Source organism: Platalea leucorodia, assembly GCF_965183815.1.
Source record: "Platalea leucorodia genome assembly, chromosome: 4".
Classification (NCBI taxonomy): Eukaryota; Metazoa; Chordata; class Aves; order Pelecaniformes; family Threskiornithidae; genus Platalea; species Platalea leucorodia.
The window spans coordinates 56,559,919-56,586,235 of NC_138826.1; the positions used below are offsets into that span (position 1 = coordinate 56,559,919).

Consider the following 26,317-nt stretch of genomic DNA (forward strand, 5'->3'; position numbering starts at 1 on the left):
CATATCTTCCCCTACCCTGCCTGCTCCATACAGGGGATTAAATAAAGAAGCATAAAACCCCTCTGACACCTTAATGTCGGATCTCAAAATGCTCTGAATCAGCACATGGTTTTAAAGGAACATCCTTTTCTGTGCACTTGCCCTGACAGAGCTAGAATTTAGCAGCAAGTTTCTAGGAAAAATTGGCAAGCCTACCAGTGAGGTTATGTCTTCACCTCCACTGTCTACTGATAAAAGTTCTCTCTTCAGAATGGTTGCAGCCATGCACAATACTGGAAAATGACACACCTTCTTTGGTGCCTGTTTCCTGATTCTAGCTCGATTTCCTGATTCCTAGCCATGATACCTCACAGGTCTGCAAGTGTACTCTACATGTGCCAGAAACACAAGGTTGGAGCCAACATTCTGCTATTTAGGTTAATGAATATATTTTGGCTTTCATTTTCAATAATTTGAATAGCAAAAAAACCTGACAAAAATTTGTAAGTGCGGTTGTTCTATACATACAGAAAACATTGGCATGTTAGCAATACATCATAAATGATGGCATTTCTAACACTGCCTTTGGTTTTTTTCTGTCATCAAGAAAATTCTCTGAATAAAAGAGTGTACTGGTGTCATTTCCCTGGCTAGTGTGCCGTGCAAAGTAGATACAGTTATAGAAAGCTCTAACTGCACTAAAACTTGGCTTTTTACCAAACTCAATAAGTGAAGTCAATGGTAAAATGCACAGGGCACCAATAAGCAGTGCTGAGTAGGAGGGACCAGCTCTGTACCTTCTGCCTTAGGGAAAATTAGCAATGGCTTATAATCACCCTTCCCTGAAATTAGAGGTAAAACTAAGAGTGTAAAATTTTATTCTGCACTTCCCCCTGCCATCCTCTCCATCCCGTCTTTATTGATTAAAGAAACATTCATTGTTTTTTAAATTGGTTTTTTAAGCATTGGCTTCTGGGGCTTTAAGAATCAATGCACTTGCTGCAAGGACTGGATGCAAGGTTGCTACTGAATTTATCTGTGAAATGTACCATGATTGTGTTTCCAATTTATGAAAGTTCTCCCTTTCCCCTGCATAAATGAGTATGTTATCATTTGGCTGCCTTAAGATGTGCCTGCAAAGTGGAAGAGCATAAGCTGGAGAGACATGCTCAAAGAACAAGAAACATTTATTAAATTGTACATTTAACTGTGTAGTGAACAAAACAATTTAGAAGTTTCAGAAAGTTGCAAAGAGCATTCTAACTCAGATGCGTGATAACAGGGCTTGATCTGATGGGCCATGATACCGCTCCCTAAGTTCTGTGATGCTGTCTTCTAACCCGGGCAATGATGTAGCGCCTCCAATGACTTTCATTTCTTTATACTTGCAAATGTGAGCTTGAGCTTAATCATCAGGACAGATGCTGCTTTTTTGCTCTGAGAGAAAGGATAATAGAGTCCCCAACCCAAGGCTTGCAAGAGTGACTAGTGATTTTGAGTTCCCTCTAAACTGTATACAGAGTAAGCACATGCCTGCAGGAGGAGTTCAGGTTCTCTTTAAGACACTGCAAACTAAAGTTCCAGCAAAGGAAGTATCCAAAATTTGAAGTGATTGGAAACTCTTGGTCTCTTTTATGGTATTGCTAACAATGTGGTAAATTGTGGTGCATAGAAATAATACAACATAGAGCTGAACTGTGGATCTCTTTGCTACAGGATGTTCTGAAAGCTGAATGTTTATGTGGAATCAATTTTTACTTGGAAAAATTCATAGAAGAAAAATGCAAGAGGGCCCTGAAACTAAGAAATTCTGCCTCGGGAAGTCTCTGAGCTGCAGATTACTGGAAGCTGGGAAAGTAGCACAGTGTCATTATGTTTGGCCCATTCTCATTGTCTTCCCTAGGTATCTGTTGTTGGTCACCACTGGAGACAGGATGCACTAGACTGATTTTTGGTCTGGTTTAGTGCAGCTGCTCCTGCATTCTTACATTATGTTAACAGTACATGTAGACAAAGATCAGCCCTAATTTATTTTACTTATCTATGATTTAATAGTGATGGTAGCACAAGTCCTTAAAATAGACATTAATATATAAAGAGCATTTCTTTTATATTCTGCTCATGTTTTATATGAACATGGATCTTTCAGCTCTGTTTCAGTAATCACAAGAAATCAGAGAGCTGTTTGTGAATGATAGAAGTGAGGAACGGAGCTGATGAATTGTCAGTGCCAAACATAATACAGGATAGAGTTGAATGAACCTTCAAAAACATCTCAGTTACAGAGCCTACAATCCAAAGTTAGTGAAGGTAATGGTGAAAGGAAGTTGGACCCTATCCAGCACTACTTTACTTTTCAAAATGATTGAAATCTGAGAAAAAGAGAACCAAGAGAAGAAACCTCAGAAATCCATTTATATGGAAAGTACTTCTCTCCTTCAACCCACTCTCTCAATTTGCATATACATGTCTCTCAGCAGTTAAATCATCTCTGAAACTAGACATCTTTAAGGAAATGTAATCCCTCTGTTTCTGAAGGTTAGCTTCCCAGTTGTTCATGCACCTACAAAATATTGTGGATTTGTGAAGGACAGAATTTTTTTTTAAAGAGGATTTGTACTGTGATCCAGAACTTCTTTCTGTAGTGTTAGCATGAAACAAAAAAAAAAAAAAAAAAAAAAAAACCAAAAAACCAGACTGATATTATCTTTTGTGAGAAAGAAACTAAAGGGACAAACCAGCTAAGATCCTGATCAGAAGTACTTGTTCTTTGGCACCACTGCAGGTGCCAGCCACTCCCAACGGTGGCACCAGCACCAGGAGAGACAAAGTGATGACATGCTCCTGTCTTTTCATGCCAGCAATTTTTGTGGTAGCCAGAATGAGCAGTGTGTACACTGCATACACTACACACTGAGAAGCTCTGCGACAGGCTGAGTCATACTAAATATCCTGTGAAGCACCTGACAGGACTGATATTCTGCACCACACCCTGATGCAGAGCTGCATCTTCAAAGAACAATCAAGCTCTTCATTTGCAGAAATGCCACCCATACACAGAAACAAAATTTGACAAAAGGTCTGATCTGAAAGACTGGCATGCTCTGACAAACCATCTCAAAACCTCTTGCTACTCTGGGGTGTGGAAGCCAACACACTGCCCATATACTACTTTCTACATGGTTCTTGTATAAATTAGAAATGGATTCTAATAATTTAATAAATGCAAATAAGATAATGATAATATGCTCCAGAACCTGATCTTTCAGGCTTTGCTTCCATCATTCCCACTAAATGTGAAAAAGACATGTACGCAAACATGTGAAACTGCTAATAGTTCAGATATAAACCTGAGACAGAAGTATTCTTAGGAAATCACACCCAGAGTGAAATAATAGTCGCTAGTCAGTTTTATATTATTAAATAACTGATTTTTAATAATGTGGAGGTGAGTGTATACAGTCTTTTCCCAAGTAAAGCTTAAGTGAGGTATTTTTTTTTCTAAAGGTACAACATGGAACTGAGATTGCAAATCTGGTGCAGCTTGTGCTTACCCAGACAAGCAAGGCCTTGATAAACCAAATTTGCTCAACCATTTCATCTACACATTTAATATTTTCACAGGTAGATCACAACGCAAAATACCTCCCAAGCTTTTGGAGGAAATGTAACTGCTGACACAGATTCTGTCCCCTGACATCTGCTGCTACATCATAGGTAAGACTATCTCCAACATCAAGAAAGCCTTCCAACAAACCAGCTCCCAGTGTAAGAAGTGGGGGTGGAGCATAAGGCATCACAACAGAATTTATTTAAAGTGGGGGAACTGACTTCAAAGTTTCATCCTATCTACTTCAGAAAGATGGGCTACGGGTGGGACTGTACGTATTTACATGGTGTCATAATCTGGAAGCGTATTTCAGTCCTCCTTATCTGCCATTAGTCACTTCATATCTGTATGGTAGTTTGAAGATATGGAGTGCTACGTAAGTGCAAAGTATTTGACTGATCGCCTGTTACCAGAAACTGACTGAATCTGCTACAGAGAATGAAATACTCTTTTCATTATCCTGAGAAATAGAAAACCTTCTCAGCCACGAAGACAGGGCTGGCACATTCAGCTCAAGGTCATCACAAGAGTTGCAACTATATCTTCACTTTGACACAGGGACAGAACTGAAATCAGAGTCAGTGAACCAAAGCATGATACTGTGCTGAGCAAATTGAAGTGATGAATTAATCAGCACGTGATCATCCTGTTTATTGTTATTTTCCTACTTGGTTAATTTTTCCTTACCTGAAAGTCAGAAGCCCAAGTGCCTCCAGAGGGTTAGAAAATCTCCATCTCCTCAACACAGCATACATTTCTGATACAGTCATTCGATCCCAACTGGGTGCACTGCCCAGTACCAGAGGAAGGGAGCAATTTTGATTATTACAGTAGTAACGATAAAACCATAAGATTCTTCTCTGTTGCTCTGAGAGTCTGGAAGAGAAGATTAGAAAGTCAGTTTGAAATTAAAACCACCTGGAGCTTTGTGTAGCAACAAACTTTATTGTACAGAGGGACCAAGTCATACAGTACACTGCTTTTCAGCTAAGTACGTGTTTTCCTTGGGGTAGGATATCGTTTTCTGCAGACCAGCTTTTATAAGAAAAGTGATACTTATACTCTGGATCTGTCAGCCTTGGGTCACATAAAAATGAAGTGTCAAAAGACACACATATATGGTTATTTCACTTCCCAAGCACTCTAATTTTTTTTTTCTCCATTGTCTCTGTTGTTGGTGGTGTTTGTTTGTTTTTACTGGGGTTTTCTGACAGAGACAAAGAAGGCGCAGTCATCACCAGATAACTTATTGTCACATCCATCTTCTACACATCATCTCTAACTAACTACTGTAACAACTAGACATACAACAATACTAGCCATAGCTTTCACTCCTGCCCTTGCTTTGACTGTTTAATGCAGGTGTGTCTATTTTTAGTGTATTTGCATTTAAAACAGGGTTTAGGCACATCCATACACATACACAAAAACATGAGCACGTGTGCACACGCACACACACACAGTGATTATCCTTAGCACTGCTATGAGTTTGGAAAAGGGAAGGAAAGCTCCCAGCAACTTCTATGTCTGTTCACAAGGCCTAGCATGTCATGCTTCGCTGTACTCACTTACAAAAAAGGATGCAATACCAAATTCCTCATAGAGATATTAGATATCTAAATGACATACTGATAAAATGGTCAGTCATCATACTATATTTCACCACAGTGAGAAATACCTCAGAATAGTTTTTGCTATATATCCTCTGATTTGTCAACAATTCAGATGTCTTTGCCTCATGCATATTAAATCCTAGGTTTTGATATCATCAGAGAACAGAAGAAGAAATTCCCCATGAGAGACAAGCTCAGCCTGTCTCCTTAATTTGATATCAGAGCCTTCAAAAGCAAGCTTTGAGAGTGCAAACTGATCTCCAGTTCACACAAATCATTACTGAAACCAAGAGGAACGTCAGTTTTCTTGGTCATACTTGACTGGATTGGTGATCCATCTACTTAATAACATAACTGTGACTTTAAATGGACCTAGATATTTCAGAGTAAGGTGTGAGAAACTTTGTAGGTGGCTGTAAGTCAATAGCTCGTTTCCAGTCAAGCATTTCATTATCCAGATGCGTAAGCAGGGCTCAAAATCCAAGCGTTTACATTCCTTCCAAGGTCTTCTTCCTTCTAGTTGCAATGTTTTGGGACATTCTTAGCCAAAAAACTATCTTAGCCCTTCTCCAGCTGTCAAGATTGTGGCTTTCACAACTCATGAGTTCCTTTGGTTCTGTATGCACTGGAGAATTTTTCTTCTTTGCAATTTTGAATTGCCAAGCATTTAGGAACAGAGAGCAGTGCTACAAAGATGGGCATGTTTTTTACTGTCACAAGAGTGAATGTTTATTTCTTTCCCTTAGGAGAGTAAGCTCATAAATGTATGTACAAGATGAACTTAACTATGATACAAATTCTGTCATGACTTTTAGTAACCATTTCAAGAAAATTATCATTTTGGTAACCATTTCAAGAAATGGCTCCAGAATTCACAGCATGTCTATTGTGACGGTAGATAGATGTCCTTGTGTTCGTGTGAAGAAGTCACACACAGAAAAAGAGATAAAAGTAGGCCTAAGACTTTATCGCCTGTCTGGTTTTCTTATGCATTTGGATGGTATTCTGCAGGACAGTTCAGCTAAAAGGGGTCCTTTTATATGTTGACTTTAAACAGGGATTTAAGCTTTCAGACAGCATCCTCCAAACTAGACAATCTGTTGTTCAGATTAAAGCAGCTAAAGCCTCTACTGAGCTTACAAAGGGAGATAAGAAATCAATCCTTGTATCAGGTTTTCTAAATAACAGACTTCTCCCTCTGACTTCACTCCAGAGGCAATTCCATTTTCTCTTTCCATGTTTTAAAGATCAGAGATGAAATTAAAGGTTGGGTGGAGTGGGGTGGTTTTTTTTTAGGTTTTCATTTTAAGTTTCCTAGTTGTAACAAAAGTTTACATATTCATGTAATACGACATTTAAGATGGATGGTAAAAGTATTTTGCATACATACAGCATCTGAAGATTGTTATGCTAATAAGGATATTTCTTTGGCTCAATAGGGATAAGATGCTAATAAACCCTCTTTAATGATAAAAATGCAGTTTATTTTTTTTTAGGTAGATTTGTACGTAAATTTCCCTCTATATAACAGCTATATTAAAATATATAGCCTTCTACTCAACACAAATAAAAATAAAACATCTTTAAACCTAAATAATTCAGTAGTTTTCAGTTTGAAAGTTTTCATTAATCCCTTTAGCTAAACAAAGGAAACAGCTTCCGTGAAAGCTTTGTTAGCTGGTCTTAATTATTCCTTTTTTTGTGGGGGAAATGGAAAAAATGAGTTTAAATGCTTCTGAGCTATTTTTGTTGTTCCTGTTCAATACTAAAGTAGAACAAGACAAAAGGCAAAAAAAGGAAAAAGCAGCAAATCTAGAAAATGTAAATTTCTGTCCCTCCGCACTGATTCTCACTTGCAAGTTTCTCTGTTGTGGACAGACTAGCAAAGTGTGCAGCATCACTGAACTTTTTCAGACCCGTTCCACTCTTACCCAACTGGAAGTAGCCTTTCTAATCACAATTCACAGCAACAACAGTCTCACGATGACTGGTAGGCAAACTAGATTCTTACCCAGTAAGTGGCATAAAGGAAAAGAAAAAGGGAAGCTGAAAGGCAGGAAAAAGTACGGTCAAAGGAAAACAATGAATGAAGGAAAGAAAGATAGCAGAAACAAGACCATCATCTTCCTGGCTTCAAACCAGTCTCTGATCCTTACACTGGAAGCCACCGTGCACAAGGAGGCTGTATTATGTTTGAAGAACAGATATTATCTCAGATGGCTAGTTTTCTTGGGTTTGTATTTCAAACACAGTAATCCTAAAAGAAATCAAAGGCTCACATTGGAACTGTTTTCAGAAGACAGCCAAAGTGGTTGGCAGTAACTAATGAATTCTCTTGGTCCCCCCTCTCTTGCCTGGTTTGGTGATGACTCCAAAGATCACACAGCAGCACACAGTGTAGGGCTGTGAGGAGTATAAGAGCCATATGGTGAAGTTAATTTCCTTCAGTCCCATTGATCCCCTCACTCATCAACATCCAAGAGATGCTGGCCACGGAGACCAGTGATCTGAGGCAGCTACTAGAGAGACAGCTACTGGGAAGACCATATGTCTGGATCAGTTACTGGTAAAACCCACGTCCATGTAACAAGAAGAGGTCCAAGCACCAGCAACCGGAGTGTGGTCATGAATCCTGGGGGCTCACAGGTCTGGATGTCAGCAGCTGGGGAGAGCAGGGAGATCCAGGGCCGGCTACAGGATTTACTGTCTGAGTCCAACTACTGAAGCAATTAATATTTTGATACTATATATATAAATATATGTATGTATGTATGTGTATTTCACCAGTGGACTTTGATCCTCATCAGGCAGAGAGGAAGAACAGAATCAGACCGTCCGTGCTGTCTATTTTGTGGCAGTGCTACCTGTTTGTGTGTGCTAGTAAGGTACTGCTTTCTGACTGTGTTGATTTGTTGATATTCCTATCAGGAATATGCGGTCTACCTCTCTAATGGCTGAAGCTGGGGACGTGGAGCCACAGCAGCCTTGCATTCATAACACTACTGGATTCAACAGCCTATAACAAGGACAACCATGCAGTTGTCTCGTTTTAACCACTGTTTCTTTTTTTTCTGTCATAGGGTTAAGAACATTTTCTATCTATTCACATATTCCCTCTGCTTTCAGTAGAATGAACAGAAGGATCTCGACAGCCTGAGAAAGGTTTCTTGTGTCTTCTAACCACAGATGCCTATTTATTTCAAAATCATATTGAGGCTTGTAAGCCTGAAGCATCATCATACAGACATATTTTCACTGAAAAGCTACCTAGATTCCTCTCTTTTTCTTGACATAAAAAAAAAAAAAAAAGAAAGGAAGATATATTCGGATATCATGGTAATAATGTGTTTGGGTACCAATATGTCGTTACAAATTTTTTTAATATAACTCTATCATGACCAAGGAAGGCAAAAAGAATGCCTGTGATACAGGCACATGAAAATTTACAGGCTGACAGATTCCAATTGATCAGAAAGTACTTAAAAATGGAATTCCTTCATTCAAACCCCAAATATGCTACCCTTCACCTTGATGATTCATTTGGTAGATCAGCTTTGCCCATAAGATAGGGCAACTGAAAACAACAAACTACGGAAAAAAAAGGATACCATTCTCTTTCCTCCAAGAATCTGTTATTGAACTTATCAAAACCTTAACTCCAGCCTGGTGACTTTCAGCGGTCTCTTCCCTTCATATTCCCACAGAAACCAAAATTATTGTATTAGGGATATTACAGGGTCTACCCTTGCCTGGTCTTTGTAATACCTATTTATGAACCTGTTATCCATGAATTTGTGTAGAGCCTTCACGAATCTGATGATGTTGTCTACCTCCACAGCTTTGTGACAGCAGATTTTAAAAGTTCACCACTGACTGTCTTAGGAAATACTTTCTTCCATTTGTTGACAATTGATCTCCTACTTGTTTCATTGAATGTCCCTAGTTCGAATATTGTGGGATTTGATGGCGCATTCACCTTGTCCACCACCATTGTAATTTTATAAAAATTAATCATACATACACACACATCCTCTAGTGTTCTCCTCTCCAAACTAAGGAGTCCCAGCCTTTTTAGCTTCTCTTGGTCAAGCAGCTGCTTAATCCCTTTAATCATTTCAGTCACCGTTCTCTGTACATTTTCCAGATCTATGTGTCCTTCCTGAGTTGTGGAGACAAGAACTATGTAGCATACTCAGAACTATGCAGCATGTCAAGGTTTTAGACAGCAGTGAAATGGCACACGCTGGCTTCTTCTCTACACCCTTCCAGACGAGGCCCAATATTTTGTTGGTACTTTTGGCTGCTGCTGCACATTGTACTCGTGAGTTCAGGGAAATATCAGCAGTAATGTCAAGATGTATTTCCTGCGTTGTGACTGCCAGTTCTGAGTTCAGTGTCATGTACAGATGCTTAGATAATTTTTCCTTAAGTATATCCCCTTAAATTTATCTGCACTGAAGCTTGTCTGCCATGTTTATGTCCAGTTTTGTAAGGTCCTTCTGGATCTCCCCTCCATGGCATGGTGTTTGACAGTCTAGCAGAGCTTAGCACTATCTGCAAGCCTGGAGATTTCCCTGCCCACTTCCTTCTCCATATCATCGATGAAGATACTGAATAAAACCGGTCCCAGCCTTGAGCACTGAAAAACTCTGCTGCTGATTCTTCCATTCTGAAAAGCCACCATTAAACATCCAGTCTTTGCCTTTAACCATTTTTCCTCTAAACCCATGACAACTCCATTTCTTTAACAATCTGATGTGGAACCTCAGCAAAGTTTTTTGAACATCCACCAAAGCCCCAGTATCCATGCACCCACTGACAACGTTCTAGGACAACAAGAGGTTTGTGAGGCAGGGTTTCTATTCACAGAAGCCACACTGGTTCTTTCCTGACAAATTACTCTGTACTTAGCTAAATGCTTAATGATCTTATTCCTTCTTACAGAACCTACCATTTTACCATGAATAGAGGTCAGACGCATTGGCTTGAAGTTCCCCAAATCAATTCTGGAGCACCTTTTGCAGGTGAAAATTTTGCAGACAACTTGCCAGTGCCCTATTCGTAATAAAATACTGACCTCCCATTCATACTTAAAATAAAAAAGAACCAAATCACAGATCACATGGTTAATAAAAGTAATTTTACATTTCATCCTGTCTTTTTAAAAGTTAAAGTAAACATCAAATACACCAGCAAGTTTGTCTCTTGTCTTTTTTAAAATAAATTGATTTAAAAAACCCCAAACAACCAACACAGAAATCAGCACAGAAAAGTCGTCTTAACAGATACGCCATATCACACTGAGAAGGCTGAACTGGCTTTAAGTTAGTTACAACATTTAGTACAACTGATGCACCTTTTGGCCTTTCATGGAGGATTAATTCACACAATTAACTATGATTGGTATAATGGCTCTCTGTAAGCACCTGTGTTCCCAATTCCACCCTGAGTATATCTAAAATTATTTTATACAGTACATAATCCTAATTGATAGCATAACATACATATAGCTGAGCATACTAATCTGCCCCAGTGTATGCAGTGTGTTTTGCTTCATTTTGTCTTTATCCACCTTCTGTGAGGCTAAACTTTCCATATTTCTTTCCTTGCTTATAACTTGACACAGATTGATTTAATGATTTGCCATTTAACTACTCTAGCTGAAGTCTGAGTGTATTATTACTAAAGGAGGTTGATTTTCATAGAACCCAAAGGTTTTCTTGCTAATACTGATGTAGACTTATTGCACCACCTGAAAATCTTATGTTGTGAATCAAAAATTAGTTTCTCACTTCAAAGACACAAAAAGATATAGTAATAGGAAGGGAAAAACAATCCTTCTCTAAACTGGTAAAATACACTGCCACCTCCAGGTGCTTATTTAGGCTTTGCTGTGATTTGTTCTTTCATTTAGAGGTGTTACTTCTCATATCAATCAAGCTAGGCTCCTTCAGAGGAATTTTTTTTTTTTTTTTAAATAATTGGATACATTTAATTGTGATCGATAGGATAAGTACAACAAGCCGAGAATCAGCAGGGCTAGCTGGGTACAACTTACAGCAAGAGAGAATGTGTCTGCGAAAGTCTTGTAATATGCTTCAGGCAGTCTTCGGTTGGCTCTTCAACATCACCTATTCTTTCTTCAGGCTCAGGTTTAATGAACTCCAAATTAGTTTCTGGAAAGTCAATCTTTATTAGAAAAAAAAAGTATTCTCAGATACAACTGTCAATAAATCTTATCTTGGATTTGTATAGGAAACATACAAAACATGAGAGAAAGAAGAGAGGATGATTCTTTGAGGATGTTCACTGTATGTAATATATTACTTAAATATGTTGCTGATAAACTCAGCCCACAAAAATCAGTGGGAGCTTTGTCACTGACTTTCCTGGGAGAATTTCATCCTCTGTATTTCCATTTTATTAGAACTGCATGAACTCAAAGCTGAAGTAATTTTTTCCTTTTTCCCTCCTTTTCTGGTTTTTAATGAGATGGTTCTCGAATGGAAAGCTTCCATTAACGTTTGTGGGTTGTTTTTTTTTTTTTTCCTGCAAAAGTAGGGATAATTCTGATGTGTAGTTTGACATTGTAAGAGATGGAAATCAAATTCCTGATTTAACTTCTGGATGTTCAATTTCATATATATTGCACAGCATCTACCAATTTTTCATTCTTCACACTTATGTATGGGTGTCAGAAATGTAGGATAATGTTTTTAAGATACAGAGAAAGAAAATGTTCAACCAAAATTACAAAGCTTGAGGTGCTAGATAATCTGAGTACAGACTTGGCTGAAAATTCATGTTGTTCTTCAAAATTAAGCTCAATTTGCACATCCCATTTTGGTTTATTAATGCACACCATAATCTCTTATCTGTATCAATATTTTTTTAATATATGTATTTGATATGCATCACTCTTCTAAAGGTTAACAAAGTTATTCCCTACAAAATGTGTCTTGTCAGTCACATCAGAAAAGCTATCTTTATGACATTTCCAGCATGTTCACAAATCGTGATACTGTCATATGCATGGGAATAACTGAAAATGAGGTGGGGGAATGAGAGATCCTCCTGTTCTGTTTCTTTCAGCAGAGAGATTATAAATTAATAGCCATTTACTGTTTCCACTTCCCTTTATTATTAATAGGGGGAGCTATGTTAAAGCATTGTCTTTGACTGAACTTCTCAGACTGGAAAATCTCCATTTGCTTGTCTATTAAAAATAGAGCATTTTTAGGCCAGCCTCATTTATCTGTATTATCTGCTTTTACATGTCATTTGCTAATAGTCATTCAGCTTTTTGATACAGAAAACAATTAGCTTTGCCCTTGAAGTATCCAGTTGCTAATTTAACCTGGAAAGGTGACAAAACTATCATGCAGACCTAATGCATTTTCAATACTGGGAGCACCATTCTGCCCAGAATGAGTGGGTGCTCAGCATGCAGTCATTGAGGGAGACCTATACTGATGCCTATTGATAATTTTCTTGCAGCCACTTCCTTTGCAAATCCTTTATGCTGCTCAGTCTAATTGCAAGCTGTATGTTACATTTATAATGGCATGCAATTCAATAGTACTCAGAACAAAAGTTCAGATTTGAAAAGGCAGCTGTAAGTCAGGTACCAAGTCATTAATTTGTGTCAAAAGTATTTTTGGAACCAAAATTGTAACAACAAAAATTACCCTATAAAAACCTTCTCTAGCCCTCAGAGGTGGTATTTGATATGAAAGTATCACGTATATTTGCCACTGTGCAGAATTATAAACCTCCATCCATTAAGATTAACATGCTCTCTTTGAGCAGCTGTAATAGAAATAGGATTTTTAATTTGCGTGGTCTTGATGAGCTGTGGGAACAATCCTTTTTCTTACACTTTGTTAGAAAACAACCCTTTCCTTTGCTTTCTCGCTTTCTTACCTGCAACGTTACTGAGGTTGGTGTATCAGTACTGCAGATGCCCGGGGTAATCATTGTTGTTGTAAGTGTGCTGTACAATGTCATGCTAAGCAGCACAGTTCCGTGAATGAGCCGCCTGCAATACACAGACAGAAATACTGCATTGGTACTGGAGACAAGGTGAACAGGGTTTATTGAAATTACATCAAAGAACATGGAACTGGATAGCTTAAAAGACAAGCAAAAGGAGAACAAACCTTTTATCTTTATGTGGCTAGTACAAATCTGGCCTAGATCAGTAGAGGTTGCATACTGATGGCCTCACTGCTATAGTAGTATCTGTGCAGTTGCAGGGATCATGACACAAATCATGCTGCCAAGACATTCCAGGTCAGCTCTGCACTTTACCACTGACTTCTTGTGTGACAGGGATTGCCATTTAAGCTAGCTGTAAAATAAGGATAATACCATATTTCTGTCTCAAGATTTAATTTTGTGGACAAACATGTTAGAGATTTTGAAGTGTCAACTCACTATATAAGATGGAGGGCAGTATACATTTATTCCACAAAAAGAAGAAACTCATGGTAACCTACTGCAACCATGAAGGATCCTTGCTGATTTTATGTGTAGATGGCAGGGAGAAAAGAGTATAATATTAGAGTCTCCAAAGAGCTGAAAGGAGTTTGAGTGGGATAGTTTGTACGACATGTGCTGCATGTGGGTTTTGGACAGATGAAAGACGATGGTCTGAAGTACCAGCCTGAACACAACATGTACTAGAAAGCCTTATCAGAAACAGGCATGCATGTGGTCTACAGATAAGAAAAATCAGCATGATTTGTCAAGTCAACACAATTCAGTCTAGAGAACCTGAATAAATCAGAAAGTTCAAGTGTAAATTCTAATCATAACCAATCCACTTGAATTAAGAATGCAGTACATGAATAAAGGAAGATACAGTACACTGGATTTACCTTTTAAATTGTCCATGTCTTAATGGTTAACGAGGACAGAAATTTGATTATGTTCAACACCTCTTCTTTTACTGACAACTAATTTTTGTTACAATCCTTCCAAGAACTGCTTAGTCAGAACAACAGAGAGAATGAGCTAGATTCTCTTCCGCCCATTGCAACAGAAACAGCCAGCCAGGTAGATGAGTTTTGAGTGCACAGCTTTTACCTGAGATGAGGATGTTAGAGGTACAAGAGAACTCAGATGGACTTTTTGATCCCAGCATGAGTTTGCAACATTGTTATGAGAAAGTACCTTTTGAATTGCAAACTGAAATAAATTGTTGCTAAGTCAACTCAAGAAGAAATAAGAAACTCGCGCAAAGTCCTTTTTATAGTCAACTCTCAGTGCAACCTTAATTCAGGGCTAATTTTTCTTTTTTACTTCTCAAGCTATTCATGTTGTTAGTGCAAACATTTTATTGTGAGAACACAGCTCAGGAGGATTAAAGACAAAACCATTTTGTGAAGTTTCTTTTGCAGCTGTAGGTGCATTTGCAGAGGAGTGGAGGCTGAAGAAAACCCCTGAGATGTGAACAAGATAGCACTCAGAGAAAAGCAGTTGTGTGATATGAAGTCTTTCACATTTAGGTCACTGATGTGAATGTGTAAGTGACCAGTGGTGATTCAAATTTGTTTTTCTGTGATGTGTACTTGGATGACCTTTAATAAATGAGTTGCATCTCTTCAATCACTCCTTTGTTGACAGGGGTTTACATCATAATTTGAACTAATTGGCACTTTTGTTAGAAGGCAGAAGAGTAGCTGAGAACTGAATGAACACAAAGACTAAATTATCCTTTTGAGCTTTCATTACTGCTAATCACTTTCATATTGTGCTCTAAAACTATAGGGGGCTTTAAAAAAAGAATATATACAGTGGATTTTTTTCTTGGGAAACCTGTATAGACAAATACAAGAAGTAGCTCAGACCTCAGAGGCTCTGTAGATGTGTTTAATTGAGACATTTCCTGAGCTCATTATTTCAACTCATTTGCACCCGGTACAGAAGAGGCTAAAGACTGTCCAGGAAGCTAAGGAAGAATTGGCAGGTGGGGTTCTCGGAGTCCGCAACAAGAGAAAGAGAAAGTAAAGCAATGTATCTTTGCTGGACTGAGACGACTTCATGTGTTAAAGCAGATGACAGGACTTTGTAAAACCAAAGACATTAAATCCCTTCGATAGTACGGAGATGATATCTCCTAAGAAAAAATGAATGCGTTTTAAAAACTAGGCACATATTTATGCCTTGTATACAGAGTAGCCTAATTTATACATTTACAAATAAGTGAGAAGCTTACATATCTTTCATCAGTAAGTCACTCTTTGGGGTAAGGCTAGTCTGTAAACACAGGAGGCATTTTTAAAAAGATATGAAGACAACTGCAAAATACAGTGTATGTTTTTTGAGGCACAGCTTTCCTTAGCCATCTTTGGGGCACTGTATGAACTGCACAGTTAACATTCTTCAGGACCAAGTTTGCTTTTGGACACACAAATGGAACAATAACAGGGGCCATGCAGGTGAATGAAACAGTAAAAAGATGCATCATTATTTTTAGAAAAAGGAAAAGAAGCAGGAGAGTGTACAGGATCCATTCAGAAAAGGAAGGAGCTAGCATCGTGAGCATGGTAACCATAACCTTTACTGAATGGACAGATTCCTCTCTGCTACCTGGTTCCGCTGATGAGCTCAGGCAGGTCACTCCCTGCTCTGCCTGCCAGTTTGGCCACCTGTAAGGTGAGGGTAGCGATACTGACCTTTGTAAAGACTGTATAACGATCACAACATAGGCAATGGCTTCCATGTAGCAACTTCAGCATCAAGCACATCAGAAGGTGAATAAACAAGTGCTGCTCTGTGCCTACTGCCATTTATTTATTTATATGCTCATGCAAAACCAGGGCAGACAGAAACCCCTGGAATTACACAGATTCCCAGCTCTTGTTTATTACCAGAGCTAAAATAAACTTTCTGTCTTAGTACAGCAGAAGAGGCTATTTAAGCACAGCTCAAGTTACCCTAACTTAACAAAATCAACCTTGTATCCTGAAGTCACATGGGAGACTTCCCTCACCACACCCTGCAATAGGGAATTTTTGTTGCTTGCTCTGTCTGATTTGGAAATACCAATTCAAAATAAATTGTGTTGTTAGAATCAGTGAAGTCAGAGCAATGGGCACTGTGGGGGACATTACAACTCCCAAATTGCCCCAAATGATGGATTTCTGATTTGTTAATTAGCTCTGGATCACTAAACTATTCAGCCCAAGAGACAAACACATTTTTCTGATGTGAAGGAATGGAAAGTTGGCACACAGCCTTACGAACACTTTTTGAACTGCCTCTTGCATCTAATAAGACTTCTTGATACAGATGCACCATCAAGGGCTTTATTGGCATTGATTTAGGGCCACTATCTAAAGTCAACTACATGATAAGGATGAGAAATGTGGATGTGGAGGCTTACCTACTGGCCAACTTGGTAGCTACAATCATTATCACCGTGTTCATTCCCAAATGTATATAAAATTACAGCAGAGTTACTGTTTAGACTGGATATACCAGGAAAATGAGGACAAAATATAGAGTAAAAATAATGCAATTATCCCCAAACCTGACACTATAAGCCTCCGAAATTCAGTTGATGTTAAATTTAAAGGAAATCCAAAGCTGCTAAGCTATAAAAACCCCATATCTTATGGCCCGAGCAGTCTTAATTCTGCATTGGAATGATACTGTGAAATAATTACTTTATTATAATTACAAATACTCATAATTCTAGAAAATTCAAATTAGAGGTATAATTTTCAACTGCAAAGTAATGCTAAATATGCTACAGACATTTATAAGGACCACATCTTCCATCCTCACAGTTTCTAGTTTAAATAACTTCCATAAATTTGAAGGTGCTAAATACAGCAAACACAAAATTATCAGATTATTCCAGCCTTTTAAAACAAATTTGCAGTTATGTTCCTGATTCTTTCCTATTTTTTGCCCCAAAACATAAAGTTAAAAAATAAGTTACAAGCAATAACCTTAAGGTAAACAACTACATTTAGGCAAAGATTGGAGAATATTTGCAGGAAGTCAGTTTTGTAAAGAGTGAGACTATTTGTACAGAAACATGCAAAGCTGATAAGCAGTAATCCCAACACACATTTGATAAAGAGTTTAGTGGCTGCCCTGCATATCTATCAGCTACTCATGTTATAAATCAGCACACTGCAAGACAACTGTCAGAATAGTGAGACATATTACTAGAATACAGGAAATAATGTAAATTATGCAAATTTGAAATTTACTAAACATCTGTTCACTGACAAGTCTTTAACAACAACAAAAAAAACCCCAACCAAAATTAAACAGGCCAAATTCTTGAGAACATTTTTATGTATTGTGTGGTTTTAACACAAGCATGGTATGAAGAAGAGATTGCAATAAGAAATGCTAGATAATAAGTAATATGCTTTATTTAAACAGTTGGGGTCTGCTTCTACTTTTCTACATATTTTTCATATACTCTGCTTAGTATTCTTTTTAGAGAACAACCGGAGTGCTAAAATCTCAGAAAATAGCTACAGCCCTTTGATCTGGCATGGACTTTGACATGGTCTTGCCCAAAAGCATGAGAAACTCTTCACACTTCTTGAAATAGATGAAAGGAATTTGTATACTTTATATGTTAAAATAAGTTCAGTTTTTCTTAATTTTCAGTTCTAACTAAACATAAAGAATTAAACTATGAAGGAGAGAAGCAACCATACAATGACAATAACCATTTTGGAAGAGAAAATAAACATCAAATTTACAGAGAGAAGTAAATTCAGAGTCTTTTAAAATAAAGTGTTCTTTTGCCCTAGGTCACTCAAAGATCAAGATTCCTAAGTAATATCCTGGTAAAACAAGTAATATCCAGTTTTTATATCCCAAAACTGATAATTTTTTTCCTTCTCTATTTAACATAAACGACAACTAGCTTGAACAGAATTCCTGTGTTTTTAATCAGAATAAGATATAATGAGACAGAAATGAGGAACTTCATTTTTAAAATGTTTGACATTTATTTTCTTTTTCCAATATGTAACAATTTTTTTTTTTTTTTTTAACAAGCATCTGAATAGAGAAATAGAGGCCACTCTCTGTCCTTATCTTTGTTGACTCTGAGAAGAATGGCTCAGTGACCAACTGGGACAAGGATTTGAACAAGGATGTTTGATGACCCAGGCAAATACCTCAGGGCTACTGGCTTCTTCAAAGAGCTTATTTCTGTCCTTTCCCCTGTAAATTAAATCTTAGATATGAGAATGTTAAGACTTTTTAAGAACTGAAATTCACCTCTGCGAAAAGTTCTCTCTTGAGAAAGTGGTATTTTCCAAGTTAGAAATGCTTTGTCAAACATTTTCTGGTCAGATTTGATTAATCTCTTTACATGCATTTACAGAGTTTGTTCATTTAGAGACCCTAATACCATAATCTTTGCAATAATACAAGGTACTCTTGACACATCAGCATGACACTACAGGTACAAATCTTTTGTTGGTACATACTTTCAAGTTCAGAAGTACTCTATTGAAATAAGTCTTGAAGTTTAGTTGCATTCCAGCAGCAAGGGGAGTGAAGTTGGGTATATTGCCCAGTTCAGAAGGAATTTCAGGGCTATCCTTATTTTTAAACCAGCCTATCAATTGAAATCATGGTGAATGAATAATTCTGTGGAGTCGTGGTTGGCTAAAAGAGGAAAAAGCATTTAGGTTTCTTTGTGTTAGTAATTACTATAATTGTAAATGACACAGCTATCAGATTAGGGGGTGTTGAACATGCTATTCCCAAATCATTCCTCCTCAACAACTCAACTTTTATTTCTGCTTTGAAGGGTCATTTCAGCAATGATCTCTACAATTATACAACAGATGAAAGGAAAGTAGTCCTCTATTCCTTTCATTATGCTGATTGTGTGTACCATGAAAGAATGAATCCATTTTTCAGTAAAATTTTTGAAATTGTCTGAGTGACTTGGAGATCTACCTAATGAAAAATCAACATGCTTGCTCTGATGGCATACATTAAAACATATATATCACGGGGAGATGAGGGCTTTCAGATCTTCCAAAAATCACTCCTTTGGGACTTGGATGCTGAAAAATAAGAAAACCTCTAGTACAACACAAGTCCTCAAGAACAGGATTCTCACATATCCCGTTTACCTCCAAAGATGCCTAAGTGTCCTCCAATTAAGTTATCATGCCTAATGCTCTGCTTCTGAATATACTCAGCACATATCAGCTTGCTGGGGATGAGGACATCTTAACACTTCATCTCAAGGTAGATTCTCAGCCAAGGTATTCCCTCTCTATTTCACCCTAAACACCAGGATGGTAGAAATACTCAAAATAAACATAATGCATGTTTTGTTTAAAAAGACACACACCATGGAAAAGTGAACGATGTGCTCTTCTTCAGACTTACTATGAAAGAAAAGTCATTGAATAAAATGCCCAAGCAATCCCTGGAGCAGAGATTTGATTCATGTTTCTTTACTTCCTTCAAGCTAAGCGCTCTCATCACTAAGTCACAGAAGAATGCTCTCTTTTTCTGAACAGAGAAATCTTGAATTTTGTTCTGAAAAGATGGAAAAAGCCTCTAGCCCAGTCCAACCTATTTTCTAGTGTTCTAAGCCTCTCAGCTTAAAAGTTCAATGGAACTCAAGGTCTTTCAAACATAGTAAATTTATACATGCAATCAGACTTTGGGGTTTTGTTTTGTTTCAGATGGTGATTGCCATCATATGGAAAAGTAGATGAAGATGTCTCAAGATGAGGAAAGAGCTATAGCTTAGAGATGGATGCTAATGCAGAAACTTGTGGGGCTTGAACTTACCCATCTATTGCCCAGAGGGCATGCAGGGCTATGGAGTCTAAATAAAAATTAAGTATCATTGTAAAGGCTTGATCGAAATTCAGATGTCTCAGTGCTACTAAAATATGTTTAGAGTACTGCAGAAAATTTACCTTGTTTATGCACCCCTGCAGAGACATTCAAAGCTACAAGCATCTTTAAACCACTACTACACTGTATGCGGTGTAGAAAGAAGAGTTTAAAAAAGAGGAGAAAGCTTCTAAAGTGGTATGCTGAACGTAAGGTGCTCATTGTGGTCATCACTAACTGCCCCACTCAGAGCAGAATGAATGGGTGTGAGAACAGAATGCAGACTGAAAAAAACACCAACCATTGTGAACAAGAGGCTATGCAGAAAAGGATTTTGCAAAGCCACAGGAAAGGGTACAGCAAGGCCTTTCAACAGGCCTAGGGAACTTTATTTTAAGTGTTAAACAGTTACATAAGCCAAGTTCAAAAACAATGTATTGGAAAGAAAGAAAAGCTTATGTATGGGGCTCTTACTGGTACATCAAGAGCGGTTTACTGTAAGTGACTGTCTCAGTCTTATTACAGCAAGGTCCTGAAATGAGTGTTTCTGTCTTTTTATATTTCTTCCAAGTTGAGTGCAATACTATTCAAGAATGGTCTTTTCTTAACTTGTCATACAAAACTGAACTTACTGTTTTGGATACAATGGGGAGCATGTCCAAGCGAGCACTTCTGTATTTTTAGAGGCACTGTTTACTCCAAGTAGTTTTATTGTCAGCATAGTTTCCCTCGGAATAGCCTTTATTCGTAGAGGAAAGTTGATTCTAAAAGAAAATCAGAAAAGAGAAAAATAAAAGTTAGAAAAACCTGAGCATTGTTACCACAAGTGAATTCTTTCTACATTTTTCTAGATGCCTTAACACAAATATCAAACTATGAATTACAAGAGTTGCACTCTGAAGGAAAATGCAACTGACAGATCCTTTCAAACCATTGATCAGTATTGCCAACCATTAACTTGGGTCATAGTACTTGAGAAAAGGCATATAAAAACTCATTCACTTCAGTGGTAACCACTAGAGCTGACAAAGGCAGGAAAAGCTTACTTAAACTTTTGCTTTAGAATTACATTATCAATGAAAGGCTGTTTCAGAATAAACGTCCCCTAAGGGTGAATTGTAAACCAATAGTTAGTTATTTGCTGTCTTGTGTCTTCAGAGGAAAGCACTACTTAAGAAACTAAGAGTTGCTTGTGAGTAGAGTATGATAATCATTCTCTTGTTCAGATGTGCTTGGTGGTGTGGTATTTCCCAACCACAATTTAAAAGCAGATTTTGTCTTAACAGCAATGAGTGATTCACATATTTTAGTGAGAAAATTCAGATCTCTCAATAGTCATCTCAACTTTGTATTGACCATTAGCAAACTTAGTTGGTCATTCAATTTGTTTTTATAGATTATATGAATTGATTTAAAATCGTAACTTAGAACAATGCTAATAAATAAGATACTTTCATGCTGTATGGAAAAATCATGCGTGTAACTACCGAGATATGTGCAAGTCTATATTTTCTTTTTCCTGAAGAGAATGTTTATGGTGGATGGTGCATTTCTAGCTTTTTCCATGTATATTCAGTGCAAGCTTAAATTTCTCAAGTGGAAAGTGAAATTAATTACATTTCTCTGTATAAACAAAATCAATATAAGGCAGTAAAGGCTAAAAGAATTATTCCGCATTGACAACATAAGCATTAAGAAAACAAAAGATCTGCAAAACCTGAGATTAAGAAAACAAACTAGAAGATAAATTTAAATAATATAGATTCCATTTAATTTTCAGATATTCAATCTAGACTGGCAGATCAATGTAACTCTCAGCATTTTTGAAAAGGTATATTTACACTTAAGCAGTAAGCAAATGTAGAAATAGGTATTTAGAAAGTATAGTAGCCTGAAAAACATAAGGATTATGGGTAGCAGAAATAAGACAAGGTAATAGTATAAGGTAAAATTAGCATAAGATTTTGCTCCTGGTTCCCAATCTGTCAAAATTCTGTTGGCTTTGGGAAAGTTTCCTTGAATGCACTGATGAGCCACTGAAAGAAAGTAGATGGCTTTCAGCTGAAATTCTGAAGTACTCCAAATTAGAATTAGTGTCAAAATTTAAAATTATCAGTCCTAAACATTTGGAAATTATTCAAATTTGCATACCTCTCTCTTTGAATAATAAAGCAAGACAGCAATTTCCCACTCTTTCTAATTAACATGAATAGATTTGAGAAGCAATTCTCAACTATCTTCCCACATGTCCCTACTTATAGCTTTCAACTCTGCTTTCCCTGTCTCATGCCCTCTTCCTCGCCCATAATTAGTTAGAAACAATTATTGGGAAACTGAACTGGTTTACATGCTGTAGATAGCTTGTTCTGTCTTTTTCACTTACAGGTCAACAACTCTGCCCATGTTACATAAAACTGTTTGACGAAGAGTTACACTTAACTCATCTACACTTAAGCATCTTTAAAGCTGTGAAGAGACAAAAATAAAAAATTTGAGACATGCATTTTCTAATACGGACAATTGTTAACACTCCTTGTGAACTTGGAGCAATGAAAAAACTCACAATATCCGCACTGCAGAAAGGAAATGCTTGCCAGAGGTTCCCTAGGACACAATATATAGCACTACCAGATGTACACCAGTAGGAAAAGAACCTGGAAACTTTGACAAGAGTTAGACATCCCAAGAGTTAAAATATGGGCCCAAGACGAGCAAAATTTCCCTTCCAGTGACATGTGAGAAGGGGAATATCTGTATTGCTTTTAAGAACTTTGATTAATGAATGTCTGAGCTTACCCAGTTGGTATTATCCTTTTTGACTGCATGAGGCTGAGTCAAATGGATGACTAAGAAGAAGAAAGAGGAAATAGAACAGTGGCCAGAAATAAGACACCCAATTATTATGAATTATGAACAATTTCAACAGTAGTTGAGAAGAACAGAGAAGCGACTCACTGAGAAGGTGCTATTCACAGATGTTAGATAAAGTTACACAGCTGGTTTCAAAGGCCAGGGGCCTAATATCATAAGAGCACTCAACACAGAAGAGCTCTGGGGCAACCCAGGCTTTGCTCTGACAGAGTATAAACAAAATAGACAAGCCAAAAAAAACACGGAGAAGAGAGAAGTCCAGTACCAAGAAAGTGTCTGAGGTGATGAATGGTAGGCTTAATGTTAATTCCATATTTCATGTCTGTAGGTTTAACATAAATTACGGAGGATGGAAAAAGAGGATATGGTGGAATAAATATATTAAAAACAACCAGCTAAGACAAAAGAAAGAAAAGAATTAAGAGGTTTCAGTAACTGAAAAATGAAACCGATGAGAAAATAAGGGGGCAACTTTTGGGCTTATGTACTTTATGCACTACATGGTATCAGCCGGTTCGAACTCTGCACCAAGGTGACAATCACACTTTTCAAAGATAACACACAAGTTCTAAAGCAAAAAGTATACTCTTAAAAAAAGGACAAACAGAAGAAACACTAAACAAGGCAACCTCTTTAGGTAGCAAATGATTCCCATCTTTTCTGAAAACTTTCTGGGAAAGACTAAGTATAATAAAAGACTTCAACAGAAGCTCATGTTTAAACACAAAAAAACCTATCAAGTTAAAGTTCAGACAGTAACTGGTTAAAGAACTTGAAAACACAAACTAAAGACATGAAAGTGAGCAAATAGAGCAAGCCTTGTCTTTGGCAGAAACTCTCTTCCTAGATTCCTAATCACCAAAACACTACTCTCCATTTCTTTGTCTTGTTCGAGTCAATCCTAATCTAAGATCAGGACTCATTTTGAATCAGCTAGGTTTATTTTTTGGCCTGATTGATCCCTAACTGTATAGAGAATATTTGACTTCCTAATGTAATAGAAGCTCTTCTTGGTGACCTTTTACCACATGCATTTTCAATGCCTGTGATCATCTGAAAATAGCATATATGCTATTCTAACACATAGGTTAGAACAAAAATAGTACTTTAACTCAAGGCAAGAAACTTTACAAAAAAGAAATTGTCGCCTCTGTAAACTTTTCATGCAAACATACTCCCTTCTGTTTCAGAAAGGTGTTATAGCCAAAAGATAATTAAGAGTGAACATAGCTTGGTTACAGTTTTGAGTGACCCAGACTTCCTATTATATGAAACGGTGCCACTTGATGACAGGGAAAGACAATTGCAGTAATACGTACTTCATTAAAATACTCTATTTTTTTAATCAATTCCAGCTTGAATTCTTGCAAAAAGTATTAATTAGTGTTTATATACATGTATTTATTGTAGAAAAGCTGAACCAGCCTTTTCCTGAGTATGTTTTAAATTATGCCAGTTAGGCACATAGCACCTTCAGTGATAATATAGCACCACCTCTACTGTTCTTTCTGTGTGTTTCAAAATATTCTTAATATACTGATTATTCCATCAAGTTTGGTGCTGTTTGTCTATTCTTTCTTAGAGGGTTAGCAGCACAAATAGCAAAACACATTTTCTCCTTATAGAACTGTGACAAGTATTTCATATTTAAAATAAATTAAAAACAACATAAACATTTCCTTCCTTATGCATATTTTCATACAGGAAAGATCTTCTGGCATCACTGTCCTACCTAATATTCTGCTGCTATACCAAAGTCATACTGTGGTAAGTACAACACAGTAAAGCAGTCAGTTCCTGTTTTTATGTGAAAACATTTGATTTTGTTAAGTGCTGTGTTAGATTTGGAATAAGAACAGAATCTATTGTCGTGACCTCAACGTGTTCATGTCCTGCAGTAAACGTCTGCTTTATAAGCATCTCTTTTCTGAGTAGAATCTGCCCTGCCAACCCAGAACATTTTAGTGACTCAAGAAAAGGGAGGGAAAGGTCTAGCTGTAAGACTGTTAGCTGATTTAAAATACTCATCTGACATTTTCATTTTGACTCAAAAATAGCATCCATTCACAAAATCCAGTTCTGGATACAAGCTAAAACATACAAAAATAATGGCATATCTGCCTACCTAGATTCTCAGCCTGTGCTTCTGGACCTCAGGTCATTAAGTCCAAGAAACCTCCCCTCATGTTTTGAGACTTAAACAAATCTAGATCACTTGGTTTAAGGTGGAAAATATGTGAATACCTTTGATGGTTGAGGGAAATATTGAAAAGCTTGCCAGACATATAAATTCCAAAGTACAAACCCGAAAGTTTATTTGAATTGCATTTTGAAAATTATTTTGAAACCCAAAAAACAATAAAAACTAAAAATGTGCTCTTACAAACTAATACTATGAAGTTTCATACAACTCTAGATCTTGTTTCTGATGTTAAGAGCCTCTTACAAGCATCTATGACCTATGATAGAATTTGGACTGCATACTTAACTGCTGCTTTTTCCAAGAAGCTTTTTGGTGGAACTGCAGACATTTAATACTGATTTTGCAGAGGGAGAGGTTTAAACAGAAACCCTGAAGCTTTAGGCTGATTTCTTTACATTTTTGTGGAAATGGAAAAAGAGCCGAGTTTCTGTTCCAGTTATGGCTAAAGAATTTATTTCTAATCTGTCGTCTTATTTTTGTTTTAGAAAAAGGTTGTGTAAGATGCGTTCCAGAAAGGCATCAGCCACTTTTTAGAAGCCAAAAGTGCTCATAAGCAATATAATCCTTCCCCTACATTTCAATTATATCTGCCTATATGTACCATAAGACAGTATTTGACCAAAACTTGGACAACGTGAAAATTCCTACAGAGTAAATGGGAATAATCCAAGTTTTTTAAACACAAGGTTAACAGTTACTTTCCAATCGTACAAAAGATTGAGGATTCAACACGCAAACTCTATGGACTCAACTGAGGTATTAAAGCAGATGTTAGGCCCTAAAAGAACTAATTTGGATGCTTAGCAGAAATGCCCCCATTTTGTTTTTTAACCATAGGGCAGACATACTAAGCTTCCTATATCTGTTCAGGAGCGTTGTGCAAGAAGGCCACGCAAAATCTCCATTAAGATAGATGTGTAACAGGTTTGATATAAAAAGGTCTTCTCTCATTTGACCAGCTTTAAACTGTTGTATGTCTTAAACTCAAACAGAAGTTATGAATTATACTCTGTATTCAATTATAATTTAACAAAAAAAACAAAAACCAAAAAAACCAAACAAAAACTTTCAGATGACTTGTAGCCTTTATTCAATTATAATGTAATCAAGCTGCTTTCAGGTTTAGAATACAGTACACAGTGATGTAAAATACCAAAAATTTGAAAGACTGTAAATATAAACATGCCACAC

At 37.1% G+C, this 26,317-nt stretch overlaps 1 protein-coding gene across 1 annotated transcript in view; it reads right to left on the reverse strand.

Moving 5' to 3' along the window:
• PIK3C2G (phosphatidylinositol-4-phosphate 3-kinase catalytic subunit type 2 gamma) overlaps positions 1-26,317 on the reverse strand; it is a gene marked incomplete at both ends in the record, with an annotated part of 201,175 nt that overhangs the window by 115,565 nt on the left and 59,293 nt on the right. The window contains 4 exons of the mRNA XM_082311225.1: positions 4,277-4,465; positions 11,261-11,391; positions 13,126-13,240; positions 20,685-20,816. Coding sequence (XP_082167351.1) covers positions 4,277-4,465; positions 11,261-11,391; positions 13,126-13,240; positions 20,685-20,816 — 567 coding nt within the window. The remainder of the gene's footprint in view (positions 1-4,276; positions 4,466-11,260; positions 11,392-13,125; positions 13,241-20,684; positions 20,817-26,317) is intronic.